The sequence below is a fragment of the Nothoprocta perdicaria genome, unplaced genomic scaffold, assembly GCF_003342845.1.
Source record: "Nothoprocta perdicaria isolate Ctin4 unplaced genomic scaffold, notPer1 scaffold_297, whole genome shotgun sequence".
NCBI classification, from domain to species: Eukaryota; Metazoa; Chordata; class Aves; order Tinamiformes; family Tinamidae; genus Nothoprocta; species Nothoprocta perdicaria.
The window spans coordinates 192,379-219,399 of NW_020455529.1; the positions used below are offsets into that span (position 1 = coordinate 192,379).

The 27,021-nt window shown below is 42.1% G+C and overlaps 1 protein-coding gene across 1 annotated transcript in view; it reads right to left on the reverse strand.

Moving 5' to 3' along the window:
- The window catches only part of EPB41L4B (erythrocyte membrane protein band 4.1 like 4B), a 159,717-nt gene that overhangs the window by 25,469 nt on the left and 107,227 nt on the right, over nucleotides 1-27,021 (reverse strand). The window contains exons 19-22 of the mRNA XM_026041859.1: nucleotides 18,266-18,333; nucleotides 5,812-5,916; nucleotides 2,907-3,042; nucleotides 2,400-2,477 (exon numbers count right to left, since the gene is read on the reverse strand). Coding sequence (XP_025897644.1) covers nucleotides 2,400-2,477; nucleotides 2,907-3,042; nucleotides 5,812-5,916; nucleotides 18,266-18,333 — 387 coding nt within the window. The remainder of the gene's footprint in view (nucleotides 1-2,399; nucleotides 2,478-2,906; nucleotides 3,043-5,811; nucleotides 5,917-18,265; nucleotides 18,334-27,021) is intronic.

Consider the following 27,021-nt stretch of genomic DNA (forward strand, 5'->3'; position numbering starts at 1 on the left):
ATGTAACCTAGGTCAGCTGTTAAGGTCTCCATGACTGATTTTCAAAAATATTACAGCAAATATAAATCTTGCTGTAATATTTTTGCTGTAATATAAATCTTATTGAATTATTTTTGAAAATTCTAAAAAACCCATCATTCTAAAAAGGTTCAGATCTTGCTGTAGCATTTTTTTTTTTAGAATAATAAATATGCTAGGAAATTCTACTGGACAATTACTTGAAGTTGAACCACAATCATGTTATTTATATCAAAAAGGTCACTGCAATCTATGCATTTCAGTCTGTGGGTATGCCTTGCCAACCCAAACTACAGGCAAAGGCTGCAGACCTTTGATTCCTGCACTTCCTTCCTCTTGCAGCCTTGGATTTTCCCTTTTCCCTAGAAAGGTATGAGGAGGTCTTTTAAGACACCTCAGTAGAAAGGTGGGGGTGTCTTAACTGTATTTATTCTCTTTTTCTCATTTTCTAGAACTGGATGTCTTCACTCTCTGGCACTTTAAAGCGATCCCAGGTAAACCCTCCCATTTCAGCAGACACTTCTCAGTCTGGGAAGGTGTTTTGGGAGCCCAAGCAGGCCAGTCCCTCCTACACAGCAGAAGCAGCAGCCCTTCCGCTGGACTTGCTGGTGCTGCTGCACAGCTTCAGTGCTCCAGCAGACGCTGGGARGCCCCTTGCAGCTTCAACAAAACCCCAGTGACACAGGGACTGCCCAGCTGTGCCAGGCTGAACGGCAGGGAGCAGCTGGGGCAGTGGGCACACGGTGGGCACTAACCTCACCATCAGGTGCAGCAACATCAAGGGCCCTCAAGAACTCCGGGAGTCTCACACTTGTCCTCGCAGGAGGAGCCTCCATCCCCAAACTGCAGCCTATTGGCAGCACTCCTGGGGGCTCACGAGCAACTCCTGTGTCCACTGTCCTGCCCCAAACCCGTCTTTCCCTCTGCAGCAACAGGCACAGCACACCCYGTGCCCATGCGGCAGGCTATTCCTGGACTTGCAGGGAGCATGCCAGGAATGCTAAGCACTTTCCTAATAAGCATGGTTGAGCACGCCAATTAACAACCAAATCTAAAGACCAGGTCTCCACGGAAGCTGAACTCACCTAAAAGATGAGCCTCCCGGGCTCCACTCATATAGTCTGTTAGCAGATTTGCAAGAGGAACCCTTATTTTACCTCTATATTTTCCTCATCCTTTTCCTGGTTTCTGGGGCTACCTTGTGCATGCTGAGGGCAGCCTGTGGCAGGACCACGTGTGGGCACCCAGAGCACTGACCCCAGCTCTCCCAGGCYGTGCTCCAGGCTCATGCCTTGACCTGCCTCAAAAGGTAGAGCTGGGCAGTCATGTCCCATCTGCACCTGCACTGCCAAAAAACCACGGAGAGACTAGGAAGGGGTTAGGTTTATAACAGGGGGGACACTGCTATAGCCTCACGAGGGAAGCCACGCCACCCACCTGGCAGTGATAGGGCACACGCAGTTATTTACAGCCTGGGATCATTCTGTGTCGAGGCAAGAGTTACATCCCACAACACCTTTCCAGGACTGTAAGCCAGGATCTAATCACTCAGCGAAAGCAGTGTCCAGCATTGAAGTGCTTTAATACTAAAATATCTACTCCAAAAATGCAGCACGYTCTCTGTTCTATGTTATGTTTGTTTTAAAAACAGTTCCTAGAAGACAGCAAAAGCACTACTTGGCGTTTGAGCTATTTATGACGCAGGATAACTCGGAGAAAGTTCAGGATTATACTGCGATCCTTCAAATAATCCATTGGAAATCTGAGATAATAGCCCGAGATCACTGAAATCAAGAGGCACTTTGACCTCAGTGGGACTAGCGTTTCTCCTCCACTTTTAAGCAAACCCATAAATCATGTACTTCTAAAAAAAATAAGTTAATAATCAACATGTCACAGACTATTTTTTCCTTAAGCTGAAGCAAGGCACACTGCTAATGAAACAGGAGAGTGCAGGTACACGGCCTCGGGATGGCTGCTGGGTGAGGCCAATTGAACAAAATGTGAGGAAAAGAAGRGACTTTCCAGACAACTCCCTAAGCAAATCTAGGACTGCATTAGGAATCAATGTTAAAGGGGCAGAAGAGGTTGGTGAAACCAGTGCAAGGCATAAAGAGATCCACATAACAGAGAGAAATGAGAAGTCATCTGAGAATACAAAACTGCATTCAAAATCCCACCCATAATATTTCTGAAGGTGCATTGATTTTCAGAGATGCTAAGTTAAGTTTCACAGGTGCTCAGGACCACTGAATATCAAGGCRAACTTTCTTGATTCCTTTGTACTATCCAACACAATGCACAGTAGCCCATTTGCTCTAGCTGCAGATAAATCATTGTAAACTCTCACATTTTTCTCATTGCAAACTGAAATTATTTACCATAGGAGTGGCCTCTGTGAAATCCATCAGTAGGTCACCTGGCTCCAAAGCAAATGTACTTCCAGCYTCTGTGGAACTCTACGGGCAAAGAAGAAATTGAAGTTTTGAATTGAACTGAGAACAGTTTCTGTGTTTCTCTGTCTTTTTAAATTCCTCAAAATAGAGATTGCGAAGTAGAGTTCAGATTTCACACAACTTTTCTTAAACAGAGCTTCTCATAAAGAGACAGACAAAAAATTAGACACCTTTACAACTGAGGTAAATATTAATTTAATCCTGGTCTACACTCCCCTAACATCGATGAAACGGCTCTTATTGATCCGGATTGTGCCTCGGAGCATCCTGGCTGCTGCACTTACACTACACCTTAACATATTACCACAACCCAGCACTAAAAACTACTCCCAAACATGAATCACTGTCTAGCAGCAGGATGCCACCTGAAATTCCCCTCACCCTTCCTGAATGCTCTCCCACCCGACAGGATCTCCCTTCTGGGCGTATTACCTTGGCACCAGGCGAAACCTGTGCTTGCCCTTCCGACGTCTGCGGCGTGCACGTTTTCTGGGAGCTGGGAGATGTTGAAGACACAGATGTAGATGCTGCCGCTGCTGCCAGGGCGGGAGGAAGGTCGTCTTCATCACTGCAGTTGTTAAAAGCACAGGCAGATCTTCCCGTTAAAACACGTTACCCGACTTTGACCACAGAGGATGCTGGAAACCTGTATGTCAGTGTGGTGCTTTGCAGTCAAGTGCTGTTTACTCTTGCATGCAGAAAGCAATATTGACAGCTAACTTTGCAACATTTGGTGTGTATGTGTGTGTATTTGTAATATAAAATATATATATTTTTAACTTTAGGAATTTGTTGCAAGTTGATGGGCTAGTTAACTCTCAACTGCAAAAGGAAATCTTATGAATATGATGGGTAAGAAATATCGCTATGAAGCATRTATATACAAATACATGAAACTTAGCTGGTAGCACTTTGCTTCTCATGTTTATATTCTTTCTTATGGAAGCTAGCTCTAGTGACAAGAAAAGTCTGGTTAGAGTCCTCCAYGTAACCAACTGCTTCAGTGGCCTTATGGCAAGGGGGAGATTTAGCCCCTATTATGAGGCTGTTCCAGGCTTTTGTTTTCAAATTGGCCTTGAAGTACTGAAATCCTCACCAACTACAAATAACTGTTAACAAATTAGTTGCACARAGCTAAACAGAGCAAAAATTTGGCCCCCAGAATCTTTAATACTAGGAAGCATGTGTGAAAAGGAAAGGATACAGCCTGACAGTTTACAGTACTGGGAAGACCTATTTTTTTTCCTGTAATAAAAATGTGCAAATCTAACTACCAATAACTTCTAAGAAGAAAGATTCCTTCAGAGATTTGAACAAAATTTTCTTCAGAGAAGAAAAGCAGGTTTCTTGAAAACAATATGCTGTTTTCATGTTGGAAAAAAAAAATGTAAACTCTTGCGGGCCTGTTAAATAGGTGCTTTATGAATGCAACAAGCTACATCTGAGCTGTTGACCTATTTAATCTCTTTTTCTAAAATATATAGCTGGCATTTCTTCTCTCCTTGCTCCTCTCTCTGTGGGAATACACTGGCATCCTCCCCATGCTTGCTGGGTAAACCTGTTCTGTTGCAGACGACGAAGCAGAAAATGGTTGAGAACTTGCCAGTTCAGAAAGGCATGGTAATCTCTTGGTCCCAAAGGTGAGTGTCAAAGCGAGAGCGCAGGCTTAACCAGGTAACAAGCTGTCAGCACGCTAGCTATAAGCCTGAGCACTAGGCTTCTTCACTGATTCTCTGCATTTCTCATAGGCACTGAGTTCAGACAGAAAGGTATTCCTTGCATCAAAATTGCTTATGTTAGATAACCCCCTTCTTCTTGTTTGCCAGGCACCAGAATTTTAGTCAAATAACTTGCCTGTGTTAAAACCCAGTATCATTTTTTTTCTGAAGTATGCATATGAAATCTGCGACCATGCTTACATGGATTTCATGCCTATCCTTACAGATGAGTCTACTCAAAAAACAGGATCAGCCATTGTGGTCTGTTTAATATCTGTTACATAAATAGCATCTCAAATAAGCAGTCATCTCAAGCCTCTCAGAAAAGCCTTTTCCTTTGTGCAACCCTATCTACAAGGCCCTCATCTCCCACGTTATATATCAAGATCTAAAAAATCAACTTGAAATATATACTGGACTTTCCCTCCCTCCTGCCTCAGCCACACTAAGCAGTGCGGATGAGCAGCCTCTTGCCCTTGAGAAACTGCTCCTACCAAACATTGTCCAGCTCCCTGCCGCTCCATTATCTTTACCATGAGGGCGCAGGGAGGGAAGCTGGGCTCTCTCCCTAGCAGGAGTTGTCAGTTCTCATCTCCTCTCTCATTTTCAAGGCACGCTGGTTGATGTGTCACAGTAAAAGAGACCGTGTCGTGGCCCACTGACCAAGCTGTGCCTGGGTGTTCCCATATGTTACCCTTGGTCTCCTGGACAAATACCAGTTTGGCTCATTTCTGGTTTTCTTCAGAGCTTCAAACTGATTGGTTCAGTTTATTTCCCTAAAGTGTTTTTCAGTTTTACGGATGTAAATCGTTATGTTTGTTCCACCCCTAAAGCAAACATTCTTAATAGGGAGAGAAGATATAACTATGTATTGGTATTTATTAGCATTATATTGATGAAAGGAAAGCTTTTGCTAATACTGCTGTATATTTGGTAACACCCAAATGCAAAAGTGCTGGAGGGGCTAGTGGTTGCATGCCACATAAAAACCATACATACTTTTTTGCTCATTATGGCAATAGTGCTCTTATATTGATAATTTTATGCTAATAGTGTCCCTTCCTTACTTTTTCACTCAGTTGAAATCCTTAGTATTCGATGGCCTTTATTTGCCATTTTTACATGAAGGACAAACACATTGATTTCCACAACTCTTCAGCACCTCCAGAGACTCCCAAACCAGATGAATCTGGCACAAACGGGCTTTGGAAGGACAGGTCTATCTCACTGRGACCAGGAGACCACATAATAACATTGGGATTGTTCCCCTTATTTTTCAAAGGGGACTGCAGTGAAGCAGGCAAGCTGACTTGCTCCGAGATGCACCAAGTCTTTGACATTTCATACAGAAGAGGGACTTTTAACTCCTAACCTGTAGTTAACCTTGGAAAAAGGCCAGCAATTCTAGAGCATTAGTAACCATAWAGGGATGGCAAATTCATTAAGCATTAAATGTGTTAAGATTCTCAAAGATGAAAGCAACTGTATCAGTGCAAGATCATTATCATGTAATTGCACTCACGCCTTTCAGAAGTCGTAGCTAGAGCAATAATTAGCACTCCCCTTCATTTTCAGCTGCAGCAGGCAAAAACATGCAGATAGTGCTGTAGGTTACTCACAAGCTGTACTGTCGCGTTAACTTCCTCACGCGGGAAACTTTGATTTCCTGCTTTTCCGGAGGGCCAGTTGACGATGCAGGTTCGGGTCGCACTGGAGCTGGACTTCTAAAAATAACAGGAAAAATATATGTGGCACAATCTTTAAACTACCTGAGGCATGTCAACAAMGTGGTAGCTCATCGACACATGTTTATTTTGCAAATTGGCACGTGCCTGTTGAAGTTCAACCTGTTGTCCCATTTATAGGCCACAGGCCACCGTGCATGGACAGAACAGGACATGTGAATTCAGCCTTCCATGCACTGCATGGCATCTAAWGAAGTGACAGATGATTATAAATATGCAGCCTGGGTAAGATAATGTGTGGAAACATCACTATTTCCAAATTACAGCATTTTAATAGTGGCTTAGCAATTCAGTCACATTAAAAATATTTTGACAAAACAAAACAAAAAACTCTTATCAAAACCTATTTTTATAAACTGGGAAGCCTATTCTGTTTAAAGTATCGTTTTTACTTGAAATTAAATATTATCCTTCAGCATATGAAACGGCAGCTCAATGGAAATGAACTAACRGATTTGATCCAAGAAAAGGATACTTGCTAGAAACAAATGCAAAACAGAGACGTATTTCAGATGCTCTGAATGTGATGCACATCTGCAAAATTCCAGCCAAGGGCAGAAATGGGAATGAGAAGACCAGTCTAAAAAGAGCTTCTTTTTAACCACTTAGCATCAGAATTAGGTAAGGCTGGAATACAAATAGCACAAAGCATAAAATCTTCATGACCTTGTGGAGAAAACGTGCCAATGGTCTGCTTAAGTGGCATGAAGTGACATGAAAATACACAAATTATCTTAAGTACTACTTCTATGTTTTAGGATTGAAAATGTCCTATGTGTATAAGGCAACACTATACATAGTGCAAATATGTCAGAATTAAAGAGTTAATGTAAATGTGTTGATGCATAATCTGAGCTGTATTCTGCCATCCCATCCAAAGTACTCTGTTGGTACTGGAGTAGTCCTATGGCTTGCCAGTGGAACTACCTATACACTGAGAAGAAATCAGAAGAAACAGCAGAACTTTGTCCCAAAATTACAAATTGGGGTTGAAATTTTCAGATCTGCTTGCATCATGACAGCTTTCTAAACCCACATTAAAGTTAAGCACATCTGATTTTCAAAATTTCATGCTCTCTCTGATGCCCGTGTAGGATCTAGCAAAGTGGAGTCATCTCTGATGCCTTTTGAACCTGCTGCCCAGTTACAACCAGAAGCTATTGGGGCAGCACAGCCTGTGGACTATTCCTGTGTCATTTGTAGTCTACGTGCTGGTGAGAGAAGACACACACAAATTGGTGCCCTCACTGAAAAGAAATGTGGTCAACCTTGGGCATCACTCGCCTCTGCTTGGTAGTAAATGACCCACAAACACATGTGGTGCTGCAAGACTAGCTACACAAGACAGGGTTTGTTTTGGACCTCAGGGATACCAGAAGGAGAAATGGGGAAAAAAAGAGAATACAAAGCACATATCTAAATGACAAACCAGGCTACACAGGTTCCACTGATCATGGAACCTCATGTTTTTTTCCTTTTGATCCCATTAATTCAATAAACAAATACAGATAGGCGCAAAATTTGTATCTCATCTCTTCCTGAATTCCAATTTTAGCATTGATCATTTTTAATCTCAGATTCACAATGAGATTAGCACAGAATAATCCTGCCTGATTTTCAGTCTCTTTGCTACATTTCTTTGTCCAGCAATTACAGTGAGGATGGGGAAGGAAAAAACCCCAAATCATCTTGTTTTCATCTTTAGGCCTGTATATCTGATCTGGAAATCTCTAAATCAACATGAAGATGGAAGTCCCCAATATCAATTTATTCAAGTCATGATTCTGAAGAGATGAGTGCTCTAGATACTCTTTTTTAAGACATCTTGTCCTAAAGCAAAAGCAGCTTCTGACAAGTGAAAAAAAAAATCACTACTTCAATTGGCCCTAAGGAATTTTCTATCCAAGTTCTGACATAAGTAGGATAAATATGTTAAGACCTGCTTAATGATTGGATTTGATGGTCAAATCCTCAAGGGGTGTGTGAATGTGTGCAATCCCACTGCTTTCAGCGCAGGATTTTCAAAATACTTCAGCTGAAATCCTTGCTCTGAATGAGCAGCCCTCACAATCCTTCAGTAGTTCACTAAGAAAAGTTACAGATTTTAAAACTTTTCATCAACCCAGTAAAAGCAGGAAAAAAAAATAGTGGCATCAGCTACAAAGTGAGCTGCAAAGTGTAAACTCAGGGCATATATATGAGCAATGCACTAGTACTTGAAAGGTACATAGCAGAGAACAGCAAAGCTGGTGACAAATGCATTTTCAGTCCATCGCTTTTTCTAATTTCTGGACAACATTATGGTCTGTAATGAAAGTAAATGGGGTCTCTTCACAGAAATGAACTTTCTGAATGATCATTTCATTTCTGCTAAAAAGTTTCACTTTACAAAGACCATAAATACTATTGTGATCCTCAGAATTTATGTTTTTAATTATGGGGTGGCAATAGCAATCTTGAAGATTATTGCAATGCCCCCCAATTTTTTTTTTCCTGAAAAAAGCACTGTTCATTTTTTTATATAACTAAGAGAGTTACTTTAAAACAACTTCAACAAATTTGAGGAGGGTTTGGACACATGAAATATTTTAAAATTCTAAGCCTGAATTTGTCTTATAAAGTTTCATGGGAATAACTTCACATAGCTGTGACTAAAGGTGTTCAAGAATTGCATGGACCTAYCCTCTAATCCACGCAAACAGATGAAAATCTTATAAGCTTCCTTTTAATGCAGSAAATTTGCAAGTAAACAGTTAAAAATCCAAGATACAGTATCACAAGATACACCTACTCCTCTCCAAATGACTACAGCTACCGAGATGAACTTTTCTTATGCTTTGTAGCACGCCAGCACACTATCTGATTCACGCATACTGTAAAAGCAATGGAATTTTAGTAACAARAGGTTCCATCCCCTTCCTTTTATTCTAAGACGCTGCCAGCATTTTGTTACAGCCTGACTGCAGTGAGCATCTGTCTGCTGAGATTTAGCATGCCACTGGGAGAGATATGAGCACCAGTTAATTGCACTTTTCTAGAACCTGCAGGTTAGCCAGGGTATAAATTATAGCTATTTCTGAAAGAAAAGGAACAGGGGCAATGCCTCCACCAAAAGAGATTTATTGCATTTAGTCTACTGTAAGTACAAGATGACATTAGGCCAGGACTAGCAAATGATTTTACCCTTATTAAGGGTTGACAGCAAAGCTCTTTCCGTAGCAGCCTAAAGGATTGGCAACAGTTCAGGTTTCCTCTGCCCTGTTTGTTCCCTCCAACCCTTCTCTCTCAGCCTGAGACTACTCGGAGTTGTTGTTACGCTCACTGAAGCCACCAGATGCAAGAACTGCTGAGCTTGATCAATTCAGAGCCTAATCTGTGTTTTAAAAATGGCAGCCTTTTAATACTCCACAAACTCCTAAAAAAGATCTCATTGATATTCCTGAAAAAGAAGCAAGCATAAGCAGGATAACTTCTATTGTTATCTATTGAATTCTACAGCCAGAATACATTATCTCATATGAAAAGATATGATTCTTGAACAGGAACCTTGTAATTATTCGGGCTATTTAAATATAGTCATTATGCGCAGATATGACCAATCTTCTTCCTATAGATAGTAACTCCTGTGAGCTTGAACAAAAACTGAAGTGTTAGCMGATCAGGGAGACCCAGACTCAAAAAAAGAGAAGTGTGGTGTGTTACTGCTCCTTTACAGAGTCGGGTTCCAACGTCATTAACTCACGAGACATCTCCCTTTCCCTAATTGTAACCAACCGCCGCTGCTTAAAATTGAAGGTACTGAAGCAGGACAAATCTGCTCCGTGACCTGGCACCACGTCTGAAAATCTGCCACGTGCTGGCGAGACCAGCGTGGTGAACAGCGGTCACCGATGGCCGGGGGCAGTGTGTGCCCTGCGGCTCTCCGTGTGCTTCCCTGCGCCACTCACTTCATTTCTGTTCACAGAGAAACACACTCCGGAGCATCRCAAGGGATCACAGTAGCCCATTTATTGCCCATTTACCCTCCCCGTGAGCGGATGTCGATGCTCAGGCCTAGGGACACAGCGTCCCAACTCGACTTAGCCATGATGGGACAACCAGGCCACGCTGTGYGGTTTTTCCCGTCTGGAGCACTCTCTCTCATTCCATGCTGTCAGGCTCAGACCAAAAGGTAGACACTAAAAATCCCATTCCTAATACCATTACTTGTGAGGATGCAGACACCTGCATGAAGGGTGGCATGCTAGCAGTTGCTGACTTACAGAAAAGAAAATGCCAATTGATTTGTGGCTTAAGAATTGCATTATAGTGGGAATATCGTAATGAAATCTTGAGGGGAAAAAAAAGGAAGGGCAAAACGAAAGAGAGGAAAAATATTCACTAGATATATTCTCTAGTATATTGAAGGCCTAACCTAGCAAGCTAAGCAAACACCCAATATCAAATATCAAATTCTCTTTTCTCAGTAGGTAAGGTGTTTTATACTTTTGGGTTTTGTTTTTTCCAAAGTTACAACTATCTGAAGGGAAGAAACAACAAGAAGTTCTTTTTCACCCTGCAGAGCAGCTTTTCACAGAAGATAAGTTAGCCCTCCAGAAGATTATTTGGACATTTGACAGCTATTGCCACCATCGTATTTTCTGAGTTACAGTCTCCTCTCCTCTTTTTTCTTTCTTTCTTCTTTTCAGACTGGAACTGTATGTAGATTCCAGATGTACTACAAAGCTCCTTGCCATAGAGAAGCAGTTTAATCTAAACACAGCTTGAGGGCTTTCCTTACCCCCTTGAATTTTGTTTCTTTTTAAAAGAAAAAATGTGCTCCCTTCCCTTTCCTTGCAATGAAAGTGTGCCTTGCAGTCTCTGTGAAAATTGGATACTTTTGTGGCCCAACAGATAATGATGATGCAGCGACTACTCTTCATCCCCCAGCTCAGAGCAATGTTTCAGGTCAACAGCTGGCATCCAAGCGCAAACCAAGTTAAAAATCCCCTCTCTCCATTCAGCATCATTATAAATGTGAATTTTGAGGGGTCCAGGCACAGTTTAAAGGGGCACTTCCAATGCAATGCAACTCAGTTGGGGTACTCGGTCAACTTAGCCCTRTCTGCAAGTTTCATATTATTATTCCTTTTTCCGGAGCTTAGGGAAACTGCTCATCAGACTTCAGAGAACAGGTCAAAGAGGTCTTTAATACCTGTAACGAAGCCAAGGCACATACCTTGGTGTCACACCTACCTGCGGGCTTTGACGCACGCTGGCACCTAAAGAGCATGGAAGAGTTCAGCTAGAAGTAATGAATCTGATGTAGGAAATACTGCATGCGGTTCCTTGGCCTAGGTGTAAAACGTCAGAGCAGCCGGGCCGCTAACTTGCCAACTTGGCTGAGGCCACGCGGATGGACACTTAGCTGTTTGCTTTGCTTCTTCAGCCTGAGAATGAATGCTTTCTRGTTTTGAGGATGAAGGTTTAATGAACAAGTAGTTTTCTTTTAAAATATATTTGTTAAGAGAAAGGCAACATACGTAACTCYCTTAGATTTCCTTCAATATTTCACAACATATTTTAAAGAGAACATATATTTTCTCTGAGAACACTACTACCACTACAGAATCCTAAGTTTTCCTTTGCTTTTTAAAATACGTTCAGGCTTGGGCTGAACAGTTTTGAGGAGTCTTAAATCAGAGTAACAGAATGAAAGAGACAGCAYGTAGAGTATATGTATTGCTGGATAGGCTAGAACATTGCTCTGGACCATCTCCTTTTCTGCAAACTTACACACCACGGAGAAGCTACTTCAGCATTCACTGAGACGAGTTTATGTGAGGATGGCTACTGAGTGCTAGTTTCAGATATATGATGTGCAGAAGTCAGGTAAACATTAGTACACGTTGTTACCTGATCATCTTTTCATATCCCACGAGCATTTGCAAGAGATGAAGCTCTCTGAAAGAACTGGTGCAGATTTACACTGTGCCATGTACTTCAGCAGGGTGTTAATTCAGACACCAAGAGATAATTCAGATGTTTACAAGAATGATTATATTCCGTGCAGATTAAACGACAAATGGAGAAGTATAAATATACACAAATTACTTTGAGTGACTCTCCTCCCTTGATGACACTGAAAAGCTGCACTAGGAAATACCACTACTTCAGTGAGAAAAGGTGCAGGGCATATTCCCATCACAGTGAAAGGCAGCCAAGCTCAAAGCCTAGTAGGCTTTAGGCATATGTTCCACAGGGAGTGGAATTTGCTTCTGATAATTTGCATGACCGAAGCTTAGACCGTGTTGGGAACGCAAAAGAGTGCTGAGCTTACTCCTCCTGATTCATCTGTTCTCAGGATAACTTGATATAATTTAATATGCTCCATCCTCTTTTCTGGTGTGCAACATCATCAAGCTCTGTGAGATAACATTTAAATTTACACTACATGTTGAGCGACTCCTAATGCAATTAGTCTTAATGTAATAGTGTAATTTGGTTTTGGATGGGAAGTTTTACAAAGAAAATTAAAATAAATCAATGCACAAAGCACCAGCTGGTGCTTATACCTACTCCCACATAAGAAGAATATTTCTATTTGCAATCCTATGAAAGATGAGATAATTCGGATAACAAGGACCAACAAAGGGTGATGCAGCAGTTGGTCTAAACAGAAAGAAATCCACAGACAAATCCTGAGTCATGTGGGGTGCAAAGCATGCCAGAACTGGTAACAGTCCAAAAGCATGCTTCAAAGGGGAAAAAAATAGGGCAGTTGATAAATACTCTACATGGCACCCAATGGAAGTGATGATGGTGACAGAAACAGTAGCAGTTGGTCAGGCAATCTGAGGGCTTCAACTGAGCAAAGTTCTTCAGCTGACTTCACTTGGGAGCTAACCTTAGAGGTGCAGGAACTGGTGCTTACATTTGCAATCAATATTTTGCATGAGAGGCAAATCTCATGATCTCCATCCCTGGAGTTTTTCACCCAGGCAAAGCCATGGCTGACATGATCTAGTATTGGTGATAGTCCTACCTTGAGGACCATCCGGACAGCCTTTCCAATAAACAGTTCTGCACTTCTGTGATAATTTCAGTCTTTCAAAGCATAACCTCAAAATACTGAACCGTTACCTATTTTAACAACATCTGCCTTGTCTTGTGGGTACATTGAAAAACACTTCTCCCAAAATGAAGAGAAAATTTAGCAGGTGATGAAGAAGGTATTAGTGTCTACCTATACCAGCTCTTGAAGAGCTTCAGCTAGATCACCACAATCAGAGATGTCTTGAAACTTTCGCAAGATCCAAGAGACCATGAAGGAGAAAAAACCCAAAAACCAAAAACTACATTATCAGTGAATCCTGTTGCCAGTTAATTCCTGTCTTACAAAATTTGACTTCAGTTCCCTACCAAGTTTTGCTCAACTTTAGGCACCTTTGCTAACACTTCCACTGCCTTATTTGTCCAAAGATGAAAGTCTGGCTTGGCAAATAGGCTATGCCTGAGGATAGAGAGTATTTCCTCTGGTTCCAAAGTATCAGTAATTCCTGCTGTCTGTGTGAATTTAGTCTAATTCCCCATGCATGGAATTCCTAAAGGCAGTGCAGCAGAGTTATACCAGGCATATTCAAAGAACAGAAGAATGTAAGAAATGTGTGGAATTGTATCCTAATACAGCCAAACTCTACATGTATGAATCTATGGGCACTCTCACAGTCTTCGTGAGAGGGAATTCATATACTTAAAAGATTTTCCAGGAGAGTTTTATGGACAGAAATCAGGGAAATAGTAGAGATGATGTTACCGTCTGGCAAAGTACTAAATAAAGAAAGGAATAAAGAAATAATTCTCTTGATGAGGTTCAGTAGTTAGCCATATACTTATATTTAACAACTGAAGCAGACTGGCAATTAAATGAGAAATTTCTGGAAAGCATGTTCAAGAGTTTACATGTTTAAAACTACTGCTGCATGAGAGAAACCTTTGCATCCCTAATCACTAGATGGACCAGGTTTCTGACCAAGAGGGAAGTAAGCAGATATGCTAATTAAATATATGACTGCAATTTTCATTTTAAACTTCATGCAAGATTTTTTTTTTATATATATATATATATAATATATATATATACACACACACACACATATATACAAGCCATTTGTTCCATTACTGGTGGGCAGTCTGAACTCTGATCTCTCAAAGCTATGGATCAAATAAAAATTCTTATTTGGAGGTAAGAGCCTTGTCTTAGCAAAACTGTGCATAAGACCCTGCAGCAATCTCAGATAAGATTTAAATTTGACACTACAAGCAATTCTCAAATACTTCCACGGAACACTGTGTTAGATGATTAGGCTTAAGGTAGTTTAGGCTTTTTCTACTTACAGCTCCTCTTGGCCCAACTGATATCATGACTGGTCTTTCCCTAACCACACTGAAGATGGGAATGCTCTACTAGAAAGGTTGTTCTAGCACTGGTAGAAGATGCATTTCATGTGTGGGTAGATGAGGAGGACCAACATGATCACTGTCTCCTTGAGAAGCTCTTGGAGGTGCAGACTTGTCCCTCCCTAGAGGGTTCTTCTCTCTCGCTTCTGAATAGCTGAATTCCTGAGAGCACGAGAATTCATCATCCCCCATATGGACCGTGAGCTACCATAGTTTCTTCTCTACGTTGATCATATGGAGCAAATTCAGCCAAAATGGATCGTTTTGCAGCCTCCCATCATACCTGCTCAATATTTCACAGAGTAACATCAGAATTTACTAACCCTTCTAGGCATGAGACATCCCCACAGAAATGCTGTCAAAAACACTGCCAAACGACTGGCATTGTAAATTCCCACCTAGACAAATGCTCAGGTAAGCACTGTATTGCTACATGCTTGACCAAAACACGCCTCACTATGCAAGGTGCTTTCTACAAACTTGCTGTATTTCTTCTTGATTTGATCAAAGCAATATAAATTGCTAAGAACATGCATAAATAACAGATTTTTCCATGTATTTATTTTCCATAACCCTAGCATTTGCTAGGAACAACAATACATTGTGTTTTATTGTGTCAAAATGCTTATGCCGCAGCTATCGCTGGGCTGCGTGTCTGTGCATGTATCGCCTGGGTGTTGATGAAAACAGCTGCATGTTTTCCATTGTGTTATGGTAGACATGATAACACCACCTCTAACCAATCTCTTCTTCAGTGTCTTACCAAGAAAGCTGGCGGTTTTCCTACTTAACTTGCTTTTGAAATCCCCCTTCCAGTAGCTGCTGCTGTTTGACTGGAGAGAGCCACATGCAGCCCACATGGACGCAGCTGGGGCAACTGCCCAATTTCTTGCCCAGGATCTGCTGCCCTGCTGGGGGCTCTTGGCAAAGCAAGGCAGGCGTGTGTGCCCACGTGCCAGTACAAAGTGTAGCATGGCAGCTTTAACTGCAGAGTTAACAGGAGGGTGAGCTAGCACACAGTGGCATGCATTGGGTTGACTGAGTCACCAGCAATTCCTTCCCTCGTTGAACCTGGGAACAAGCACTGAAAATAGCCTGGGAGGCAAAAAAACGAAAAAATTTTGCCAGAGGGGGAGAGCAGTAGAGAGGCAGAGCACTCCAAAAGCAGGGAGGAGAGAAGATGGGCTCTCCTGCGGCCCCACACCTTCCCCCAGCTCCATCTGATGTCCTCAGGTGGCCACTAACAAGATGCGCAGGAGCCAACCTCGCGCTTGCAGCCTGCACACGGACAGCAGAACTGACCTCAGAAGCTTTCCCCCCCTGAGGGTTGAAGACTTAGCGCCATGTGAGCTTCAGAGCTTTCCCCCTGGATGCAGAAAGATCCTCGGGCTGCCAACACACACAGAAATCAGGCGAATAACCTGACAGATCTATGGTGGCCTTACACAAGCACATCGTTACGTGTTGTGCTGAGGGACATGACTGCACACCTGCTGGTGGCAAAAACAGCTCTGCTGCCCATACATATGAGTAATTACTAGTTGAACCAGAACTAATTCTGCAAAGAGCTATAGCAATTGTTAGCCAAATTGAGTCTGCCATGGCAGATGCTAAAATAATTGCTCAGGGGGTTTGCAGGCCATATCTAAGCAGTTAATTCATTACAAGTGTAATGTGCAGGCTGGCAATGGAAGAGCAGACAAGATGATGGTAAAAGGAGCAGCGCCCTTCCCTTGAACAAGCACTAGTGCTCTTCCACCTCACCTCCTATTTCCCTACTCCTCTCAATGATTCCTGATTCAGTTAATGATCAGAACTGCAGATATTCAGTTACTGTTATTGCCAAACACATTTCCCAGTGTCCTGGGCTGGGAGAAGCAGAGTATTTTGCCAGTGAATATTGTTGCCATCATTCCTGTAATCAAATAAGGAAGTCACCGCCCTGCTGTAAATCTTTTGCATGAAAGGAGTAGAACATTGTTTAACTGCTGTGACAGATACTGGATTCAACTGGCAAGCGCATTTCAGTAAGCAAGTTATCTTGTTTTTGCTTCCTCAAACATTCACACAGGTCATACTGACTGGCACAAATGTTGACAAGAATGTCTGCAAGTACTTGCAGGAACAAAAAATTATATTCCCCAAGTAGGGCTTTTCCACAAAGGGTACTTGTGTGCTTTTAAGCTCCAGGGGAGAAATGCTCCTAGGTGATACATTTCACAAGTGGTAACGAACCCTTGACTCTACAGGGTTGTAATTCCCAACTGAGCAACAGTCATTTGTGTTCACCCAAGTCCTCCAAGGGGAGGTTTCATAGAACGTCAGTAGCAAACAGGTCACATTCAGGCTCTATGCAAGGMAGCAAACACTACTGCAGAAAAGGGAACCACTTGAAGGGAAAAGAGCAATTGTTAGAGCTGCATTTGCTTTGCATTATTCTCCAGGTTTTGAATGCAGACTCTTAAAAGTGCTCTGTCCCTAGGCGTTGATTACTTGTATATTTGCACCTCCAGAACACAGGTGYAAAGCAATGCAGCAATACAATTTAATTTAGTGCAACTGGCTGTAGAAGAAACAGTGCTTGACATAAACCAGATAAAAATAAATATTAAACAAATATACACCTGAGTGCTGCATACAGAGAACTTGAGGGTGCTTATAAGCTTGGATGCAAAAGAAAACAGTAAAGTCAGCTTTATGGCAAGTTACCAACCTTGCTCATGGTGAATACATCCTAACTTCACAAAGCACATAACTCCCTTACAGCTCAGCTTGGTAAAGAAGAGAGAATCTATGACCAAATCTGAAATAATAAGGGTTTTCTATGGGTGTTATAGGGAAACTCAGCAAGGTTCGGTGGGGAAAACAAGTTTTAAGGCATGCTCCAAATTACATATGGTTTTATGAACCACATTCTCTTGGATTGCTTCTGGAAGTGACAGCAATGGGTATAGTGGCAGAGACATGAAATGGGCCCATTTCTACTGAATGAAGAAACAGGCCTCTACATARCCTGGCCTGCTGAATTTTTCTTAGTGGTCCTGGGAAACTTAATTTGTCCCTCCCCCACCCAGCATTTTCTACAAGATGTTTAAACATCTGTTTTTCATTGTAACAGTCATCATCACAAAATCATAATGAAGAAAATTAGATGACTAGTTAGCTGATTAATGGCCCACCYGATTGTCATGCTCTAAATGAATCATTTTTTACCTCAAACACTGCTCTGAGCAACCTTYTGTGATACCAGAGATGTCCAAAAACAATGACACTATTTAGAGCCTGGCACATTTAGAGCAAGGCAGTTTCCAAATATCCGTGCAGTAACCTCCTCCCTAAACATCTGCAAAAAGACAGCATACTCTGCCATGCAAATAATAGTTAAAACCAAGTATGAAGCACTTTCAAAAYGGTAAGAGTTGTAAAAGAACTGTTTCTGAAGGCTTTATACCAAATGCACTTGCTTCCACATAAACCCAGAATCAACAGAATGGTTAAGGTTGGAAGGGACTTCTAGAGATCAAATGCCTGGAGAAATTAGAAAAACACAAACTGAAAAATATTCCAGTTTGGGCAGCACCTAGCAGATCTCCAAAACAAAAATTCTGAAAACTGACGTTTGTTACACAGGTTTTTCCAGGTCTGTCACTCGACCTGATTTTGAGAACTGAGCTYTTATTAAGTCTTCAAGTATATACAACATAGGTGCATAGGAGATGCATCCTGTGGATAGACACTGTCTCCTCAAGTCACTGCTTGATGAACTCCATGCAGTAGCTTGGAAATGAGCACACAGATTTGAAACACATGTACTAGCCAATGTTTGAAATATGCTACACTGTTCTACATACTTATTCGATGTTTTCCCTACAAACAAGAAGCAACAGACCTTACATTAGGGTCCTGCAGGCTGGAGGTCTTACTGGGATTTACAAAAGAGGTCTCTTCTTTCACAGCCTGTTAAAAGAAAGAGACAAAGTTTAGTAATTGTGTGCCTGTTGCACTATTTAAAAAAAAAAAAAAAAAAAGATCTGCAAGCAAAATGCAATGTTCAAAATACCTATTCTGAACTGATTTAATAAGCACAGTTGTTCTTTTATTGCCTTCTACTGTTGGCATTCACTTTGATAACCTCCAGTTAGTCTGTAGAGCAATAGTGTCAGAAAGAGATTAGGTTGCAATAAAGCAGAAGAAAGGAAGGAACAGTGTTTTCTCCAGAAGGCATTTTCTTCCAGAAGGCATTTGAGCAGAACTACAAAAACTAATAAATAAAAATACAACATGCTGATAGTTGTTCTTTTAATTAACATAAATATCTAACCTAATCAGAAGCATCAYGCCAACTCTCACAGCTTCTCATTCAGTCTTTGAAAAGTTAAAAGTGGGACCCCTACATACAGTTGCACCATACATGCAGTTCACAGAAAGCTTCACACAACACTGCTTCCTGCTAAATTACAGAGCCCTGTCTCTAAAGTAGGAAATACTACTGCTGCAAAACAGTTTGCATGAAAATTGCTCAACAACACAGGAAACATGCCCAACTTGGGCAAGTGTTGGTAAATAATATCTTCAAATGAGTCACAGGATTCCACATGCTATATTTAAAGAGCAGCCTCAGCAAAATATTGTACCACTAGATAGAAAATACCTGTTGAAGACACAAGAGTATCTCCAGACCAGTAATGGATTTGGCAGGCTCTAACATTTCCATTCTGCTGAATGGAAAGGAGAGAGCTGATACAGGCTGACAACAGAGTGATTTTTCAGTGCTCAGCATTTGTGCCATGATGATTTAACGACACTGCTTCCAATTAAATTGAATTGTGTGTCAGTCCCATCATCTTCAAAATAAGCATGTAAAACCACTGTAGATTYCACAAGAGACCTTCCATCCAACACAAAAGGATGCATTTCATTTGAGACTATCCATAAGCAAAGGAAAGGAAATGAAGAGCTCAGTTTCTCCTCTGCTTTAATGATGAACTTTTTTTCCACAGAGAACAGGATCAGCAGTGGATACTGGGGAGATTCACTCTGATATAAGAACATTCTTATCAAGTTGGATTTAAACATCCTGAGGCTGAGGTTTCCTAAATCCTGGGCAAATGCTCTAAGCTCTAAAGAATCAGATAGAAGAGAGGCACAACCATCAATGTTGCAACTCAGTCACCAAAAGTTTTACAGCCAAGCTTTCCCGTGTGCATTATACCATGTGCATTATATCATGAATAATTTCAGGACTGGGAGTATAATTTTCATTTGATTTATCAGTTTAAGAAATTTAGTTCAGATCTAGAAAACATTTTTTTCTGGCCTTATAGTAGCTCTGTCTAGCCTAATATTTATTCACAATTTAGTACTTTCTTGAAAGAAAGAGTGTTTTTAAGGCACTGAAAGAAACCATTGAAAATCATTCTTTGTTGGCACAGATGAGCACTGAAGTAATATTTCTTTGTTCTGCAAAGATTATGATGCTTTTTATAAATCTGTTTGCTTTCTGGAAGCTGAAAACATGAATCCAGCTGTCAGAAACTTAATACACATTCTCTTCTCACACTGATGTCTTAACAACATTTTATTGTTAAGCCTGACAAGCTAGCTGTTTATTATTTGTCAAGTTGGCTATTTTTTAAAACCATAAGTTTTACTTTATTCCAATCTTCATCAAATTAACTGAGTAGAATTTTAAGATGCTCTTGAACACAACAATAGGAAGCAGAACACAGCGCTTGAGGAGAGTTGTCAGCAATTGCAATATTAAATGAAATGATTAAAATTTCACCTACTTAAACATCACAGGCCAAGGACCTCATTAGCTAGTTGAGAGGGCTTCAGTGAATTAGTCCCTAATAACTGACCCTTGGTTTCTTCTCAGTTCTGTGCCTGTATTATCACACTGTTTTGCATTCTCTGCTTTAGGAGGCTCAGCCAGCTTCTGAAAAAGTGMCGTATTCCTAAGCAGCATGTTCAGCGTCCTGAAGAACTTCTCTTTGTTTTAATCTTCTCCATTCCTACTCATGCYTTAGGGTACAGGAAATACTCCAGTGTCTACAAATTAGAACTGTTGACCAGGGAGCAAGTAGTTCTGCTCTTGACTGGGAGCAGAGAGGGAGCCTGTGAAGAAATGGAGGGGCTGCTCAAAGTTCAGCTGATGCAAGAGTGCACACTAGGTGCCAAATACTTGGGTCTGCATGGGCAGATACGAATGAGTGAGAATGGGATAATATCCCTCTTCTGTCTTATTCTTCTCTTCCATGCCTATGGATAAGCAGACACGGGATAATGTTACACCTGCAAATGGCTTCAGACATGAAAAATTCTATTGCCTTTACTTTACTTGTTTACTTGGGGGAACTGGAAAGGGAGGTTGTTTGTTTGTTTCTTTCTTTCTTTCTTTTCTTTCCTTCTTTCAGAAGGAGGTATGTAGGTCGTGACAATAGATTTCTAATATTTTTCCTCCTAATTCACTAAATTACACTCACTAGCCACACACAGACTTCTTAATCCTTATCGAAAAGAACAGATCTATACTGTGAAAAAAAGTTGCTCTTGTATCCAGTCCATGCTTACTCTAACAGCACAATATCTAGATGGTCTGAGTCTATTAAAGACACAAAAATAAATGTATGCGGTAAGGTGAGGATCTGGGTCCCCACTGGTGGATGTCCTCCATCAACCCAAAGAGAGCATTTGGTCAAGGGTGGCACAGGATACCTGGTGGGGAACATATATGGAGCACCAGACTGAGGATCCACCGCCCCACACAGCCCTATTGCCTGTAAAACACTGGGGTATGTAAGAAGGACAGACGAAGCAACATTGAACTACTCAGATTTCCCTAACTAAAGTATATTCTTTCTTTTCCCTTCCTTTACTGCTATGAGAGGAAGGGGCTTGAGGGCAAGGTGGACCTGGAAATTTTATTTATAGAGAATCAGATTCATTTAATAATCACCTAAAGTGACACAAGCTAGCTGCTCTGGATACCAGGATGCACAACAAACAAAACAAAGGTTTTCATCCACATAGTCCATCCATCTAATACCATTCTCCTTTCCAGAACAACAACGAAAACATGAATACTCTATTTTTAATGCAATTCTCTTTCTAAACAGTGTTATAAACAAAGGTAAAACATGGCTTTTTTACTAGAGAATTTTGACCACAGYTGCCCAAGCAATCTGCCTACTGGCTTGCTAGTCTGACACTGACGGATTGGTGAAATACATGCCCCTCTCCAGATCCTTTCGATTCTTAGAGAGGGGATGGGACATGTTCTGGGGCCATCACGTCAGATTTCTGCTGACCTTTGCAGTAGAGGTGGGAGTGCTTTCTGGCCCATGGGAGTAGTTCCACATAAAAATTCAGTCCCACAAGGGCTGTATTTTCTCTCTCTATTTTCATCTGAAGGAAAAGCTGTCCCCAGGATGATGGGAACAGGACCTCTAAATGGGGATTGGTTGCATTCCTGGTCCTACCAGGTGAGGGAACACAAGAAGATCACCTACATTCGGCCACAGCCCTCAGGGTGTATTTGCTTCTCCTCAGATGGAGGATTTGGACATTGTGCTAGCGAGTCTCTGACAAGCTACTGTGCAGCACAGGCTGCGCTCTCCAAATCTCAAGAAAGCATCTCCAAGAGCTATTGCACTCTGCTCCTCTCCTTCATCGCAAGAGACATCAATGCTGCTCTTATCCCACCTGATCCACAGTAAGAATATCCTGAATCAGAAAAAAAGGACTTCATGAAGAATCTGATCACTGCAGTGAAGGGGAGGGTCAGATTCCCGTCTAAAGAAAGAATATGGGCACAAAGTCTGTCACAATCTCTCTTATTTTAACTATTTTTCAAAGTTTCCAGTTACAGAAAGCAGGAGAAGCAACAGAACTTTTACTTTTGGTGGTTTTCAAAGATAAAGAACCAATGGCTTTCATTGCACTGATCCAGGGAATACTCCTTCTTGGTCTCCCTTGCTCTGCAATGCTGCTAGGGAGGCCTATAGCATACCAGATTTTTCAGCAGTTCACCAACATTTCTGTCATTCTTCAGCCATGTGATTGCTGGCTGATCTCAGTAAATAATACAGGCTAAGCAACACACCCCTGGGAAAAAACCCTGCCAAGGCAAGCCTACCCTAGCAGTCGAACACCTCAAATACACCCTTTTCAGGCAGAAAGGTGTAATGGCTGGGTCTCATGGGGACAAACTCTGTTTTTCTCCTCCTGAACAGGGACTAGCACGGTGGTGATCCTGCACTATGACAGGACTGCTAGACATCACTGTTATTAACAACATGCGTGTTATGGCACACTAGCAGTAACACACACGTCAGCTAGGAGACACTCCTGACACATCAGCAACGAGTTGTCACCGTCTTGTGACACCTCGGGCAAATTCGCCTCTCGTGTCCCAAGAAAAAAATGAAAGACTTCCCTTTTCCCACTTTCTGTTTACCTAAATCCTCCATCACCTTCTTCATGTCAGCGAAGCTGTCATCTCGTTTCCTCAGCTCCTTCCCTGCCTTTGAGGTATCACTGCTGACACACTCATAACGAGCTGCCGTGTATCATCTATTGATCATCCTGGCCCACACACATTCCAGATCTCGAGCCTTTATACCTCCAACACCCTTTATTTCCCACAGCCTCACTTTTAAGGTTGAGCCAAGCTGCTTCCCATTAGAGAACTGGAAGCAGAGGCACTTTTAAACTCAGTTGTCAGGAAGAGTTAGGAGYGACACGATGTCCCGCTCGCTGGCGGGCATGGTGAGAGCACCCTGACGACTGCCGCGGCCTCCTTCGCCTCCAGTGCTCCAGGGAGGTTGGTGCTCATCTAAGAGGAGGCTTTAAGGGCTTAAATAATGGCTTTGGCAAGGCAACGAGACAAGGGAGCAGTGCCGGCCTCCCCCACGGCCTGCACACCTCGGCCCGGACCTGTTACACTCCGCGCTGTTTATTCCACTTGGGCACCGAGGCAGTCACGCTGGGCAGTCACTTTATGCTGTGAATAGGGATGGACGAGGGGAGGGAGGGAAGAAGCAGCAGCCAAATGTAATTCCCAAAGGAGACAGGTTGAAATGTCAGCCACGCTGATCATTCAAGCTACCTAAGACATCATCTAGTGAAAGCTAAGAACTCCCCAAGGGATGGAGATGGATTTAAATCCTATTAGGAGAAAGACAGCATGAGATTCTCAATGCTCAAATGCCTTCTCTACACCTACTCTGTTTTCATTTATGATCTAATTAGGGTTTGAATCCAGATCCTCTTAAGTGAGTAAAGCACCAAAGACCCATCTCATATAAAGACAGTGTATTTTTTTCCTAGAAATATATGAAAAAAAATCACACAGACTTTGAAGCTGACAAGTTCTTGCAGTCGAATCCCTCCTTGAAGGGACAGCACAACAAGAAAGGCAAAGCACCATCAGGAATTCATCTAGGAAGGAGTAGCACTGGGAACCATCTGTCTTGTTCAGCTTTTCTACCAGCTATCTGCACGAAATATGAATCCTGCATTGCATACCTGCAAAACTTTAAAGCGAAATTACATCCTCCCCATCACCTGTTTTTAGGACAGGGAGGAAAAAGAGAGATGGCTATCAGTACTGCCCTAAAAATTTACATGTGTATAAGCTTGGGAAGAACATCAGTGTGTGAAAGGGACTGCAGGAGTGACTGTCCCTTTGTTCAGTGTAAATGTCCCTTTGTTTGGTGAGAGGGAAGGCAGCAGAATCAATTGTCCCAGGACAGAAACCTGGCTAAGTAGAAGACACCCCTTGTCAGCCAGGAGTTTCCCTTGGGGTTGATAAAACAGAAGCAGAGAGTAGGGCATTGTCTGGTAGAGCTGAGGATGAGGAGAWGAAAACACCAGAGGAAATTCAGGAGAGGGAGRGAAAAAAAAGAAAAAAAAGCAACCCTACAAGTGCCAGAAAGGAAGCTTGAAGGCTTCTCAGCTTCTGCAGTTTCTGAGACGGGAGAGGCTGCCTGGAGCAGTAAACAAGGAACCCACCTCTTGCAAAGCAAAGAGGAATGGGATTTTGCATGCACTCTCCAAATGATTCCCCATTCTTCCACATATATATTTTTTCCCCATATTTTTTCTCTCTGACGAAGAACCCACAGTGCACCAAATTTGGTCAAAAGCTCATTGGGGAAAGAGGTAATATCATCTTTATGTTTGACTTCCACTAACTGCTTTGCAAAAATGTATCTTAAAAACGAACTAGGCTTTTCCTTTCCTCCAGAGACAGATGCAAAAAACTAAAAATAAAGCAAAACAAAACACACAATTCAAGCATCAAAATTTTGCTGTGGTAGAAATCTTTGAGAGGAAAGGTCTCTTCCTCTTCTCTTGTAACCRGACAGACTTGCAGCAGATCAGCCCAAGGATTTAGAAAGCCTTGATAACCCATGGGTTGATAACCCTTGAGAACCCAACTAGGAAAAGAACTACCAGGACACAACTGCACCCTCCCAGCCAAGAGAAAAAGCCCTGCTGAGACATTTGCTTATGAGCTAGCATTTAATTCTAAAGACATTACGGTTTGCCCAGAGCCACAGGATATAAATAGGGACTGAAACTTGCTCATGTCTTTTTTCCCATCAGTTGGGCCATAAACTGTTGGACAAAAAGGTCTCTTTGTGATCCAGAGACCTCCGATCAATCCCAGCCTATGGGCACTGACTCGCCAGCTGTCGAGGGAGCCTAAACACCAAGGAGAGCAGGTCTTTTGTGATCTGGCTGCTCTTCATCACTGCTTTATGCTCTTCCCCCTGCCCCCCCCCTCCCCAAATGGAGATTCTGATGAGGAATAAAAAATATTAAAGAAAATAAAAGATGTCAGTTGATGCCAGCACGAGGCCCTCCCCTGGTGTTTAATTATGTGGGAACTGTGATATTCAGTCTGTCAGCTAGGTGACAGATCCCTGTTGGCACTGTGTGAAATAACTGCTGGTTTACAACCMCACATACCATAGGGCAGATATAGATACACCCAGTGCAGATATAGATATGCCCAGCACAAACCATYGCAAAGATCCCCATGGCTGCCCGTGGGTCTCTCACATTTCTTACCTGCGGCGTCCGTGGCCATGAACACCATCAAAAAGGTCTTTCTCCTATTGATGACTAATGGTTATAACAGAAAATTTCCTGTCCATGTTTTTGTTTTGTTCCTTTCTCTACTCGCAAACATGTGCTCCATTCTGAGAATCAGTAAGGAATAGTTTCTGGTCTTCCTAAATACAGGAGGTGCCATTATAAACTTGTCACATCCTGATGTTAGTAGCATATGGTATTGAAAATATTCCCTCTGCTTAGATGAGGGAGCTGTTACAAATATCTCAAGCAACAGTTTGTTAATTTTGGATCTGATTCTATGGTGCATCAATATTTTTCTCATGTTTTTACACCTAACCACACAGTGAAGATGCCTATAGTATTTCTTATAGCATAGGTTAGGCTAGACCACACATGCTGGGAGATGCCACAGGTAGTTTAGCTACCCGCTTTGTGCTAGTTTTTCAAAGAGATGAGGGACAAAAGGACAGAACCAGCTCTTCTGCAGCCTCTGCGCCAGTTCTGAGGTGACAGGTGGAGCGTTTCTCCTCATTCTTTTCCCACAGATCTTTTGCTTACCCTTCCTAGCCCTCACCTAGCCACAGCTTCTTACTGTCACAGCTGACCATTACCTCCTTCCTGCCTGCCTACTTTGCAGTGTATCTGGGAAGGATAATCATCCACGCTCAACAGGAGAGGAGCAAAAGTGCAGAAGACTCYTCCCAATTGTACCAACATGTTTTGTGCCAAAGGAAGGAAGTGAAGGATTTGCAAGACTAAGGTGACATCCTAACATTCTGCTGTCACTTTCGCAGCATACTTTTTTAGCACTGAAAGCTTCAGGGATTTCAAACTGAAGCTTATGCAATGATTTTTCCACAGTATGTGAATTCGCAACAGCCTGCCTTCCTCTCCTTCCCAATATAACCTTAAGATCCTTCTTGTTGGGACCAAGGCTATGGACACGTACCTAATACAAACTGACTGCTAAAGCCTCGGGCCAAACAATGCAGGTAGAAAGACAAACAAGGGATGCTCAGCTTGTTCCGAACCCCGTCTACAAGAGGGCAGCAGCAAAAGGATACAATTATGGCATGCATGAAAAGCAACTCGGGATGCTCTCCTTTAGAACGCCTCAGGGTGGARAGTAAGGGCAGGTGAATTGAGGGCTGCATATGTTTAGCACATCTCCTGTCTTGACACAGTAATACTGCACTAGGAATGCAGAGGCACACTCTGCTTCCAAGTCTCTAACCATCCAGTCAAATCAGATCATTAAATATATTCAAGGGGAAATGCAAACGTGAGAAATATACCRTGACATCCCGTAAAAGAGACGCATGGGAAAAAGAAAGGGCAAACCCAAGGACAAGCAAACAAGAAATATGCTGCAKAGAAAACAGTTGATATAACACAGGATTCAGAGAGAGAGGTGAGAGAACTGCTCTAAGCAAAAAGTAAAAGAAAAACCCAACCTCCTTCCCCTACACGTTGCCAAATTTATGGTTTCTGTTCTTGAAATCTAGAGCAGTTTGAATAACCACAGTTTGCTATTTCCTTAGGTCTAGCTAGACCAGACGC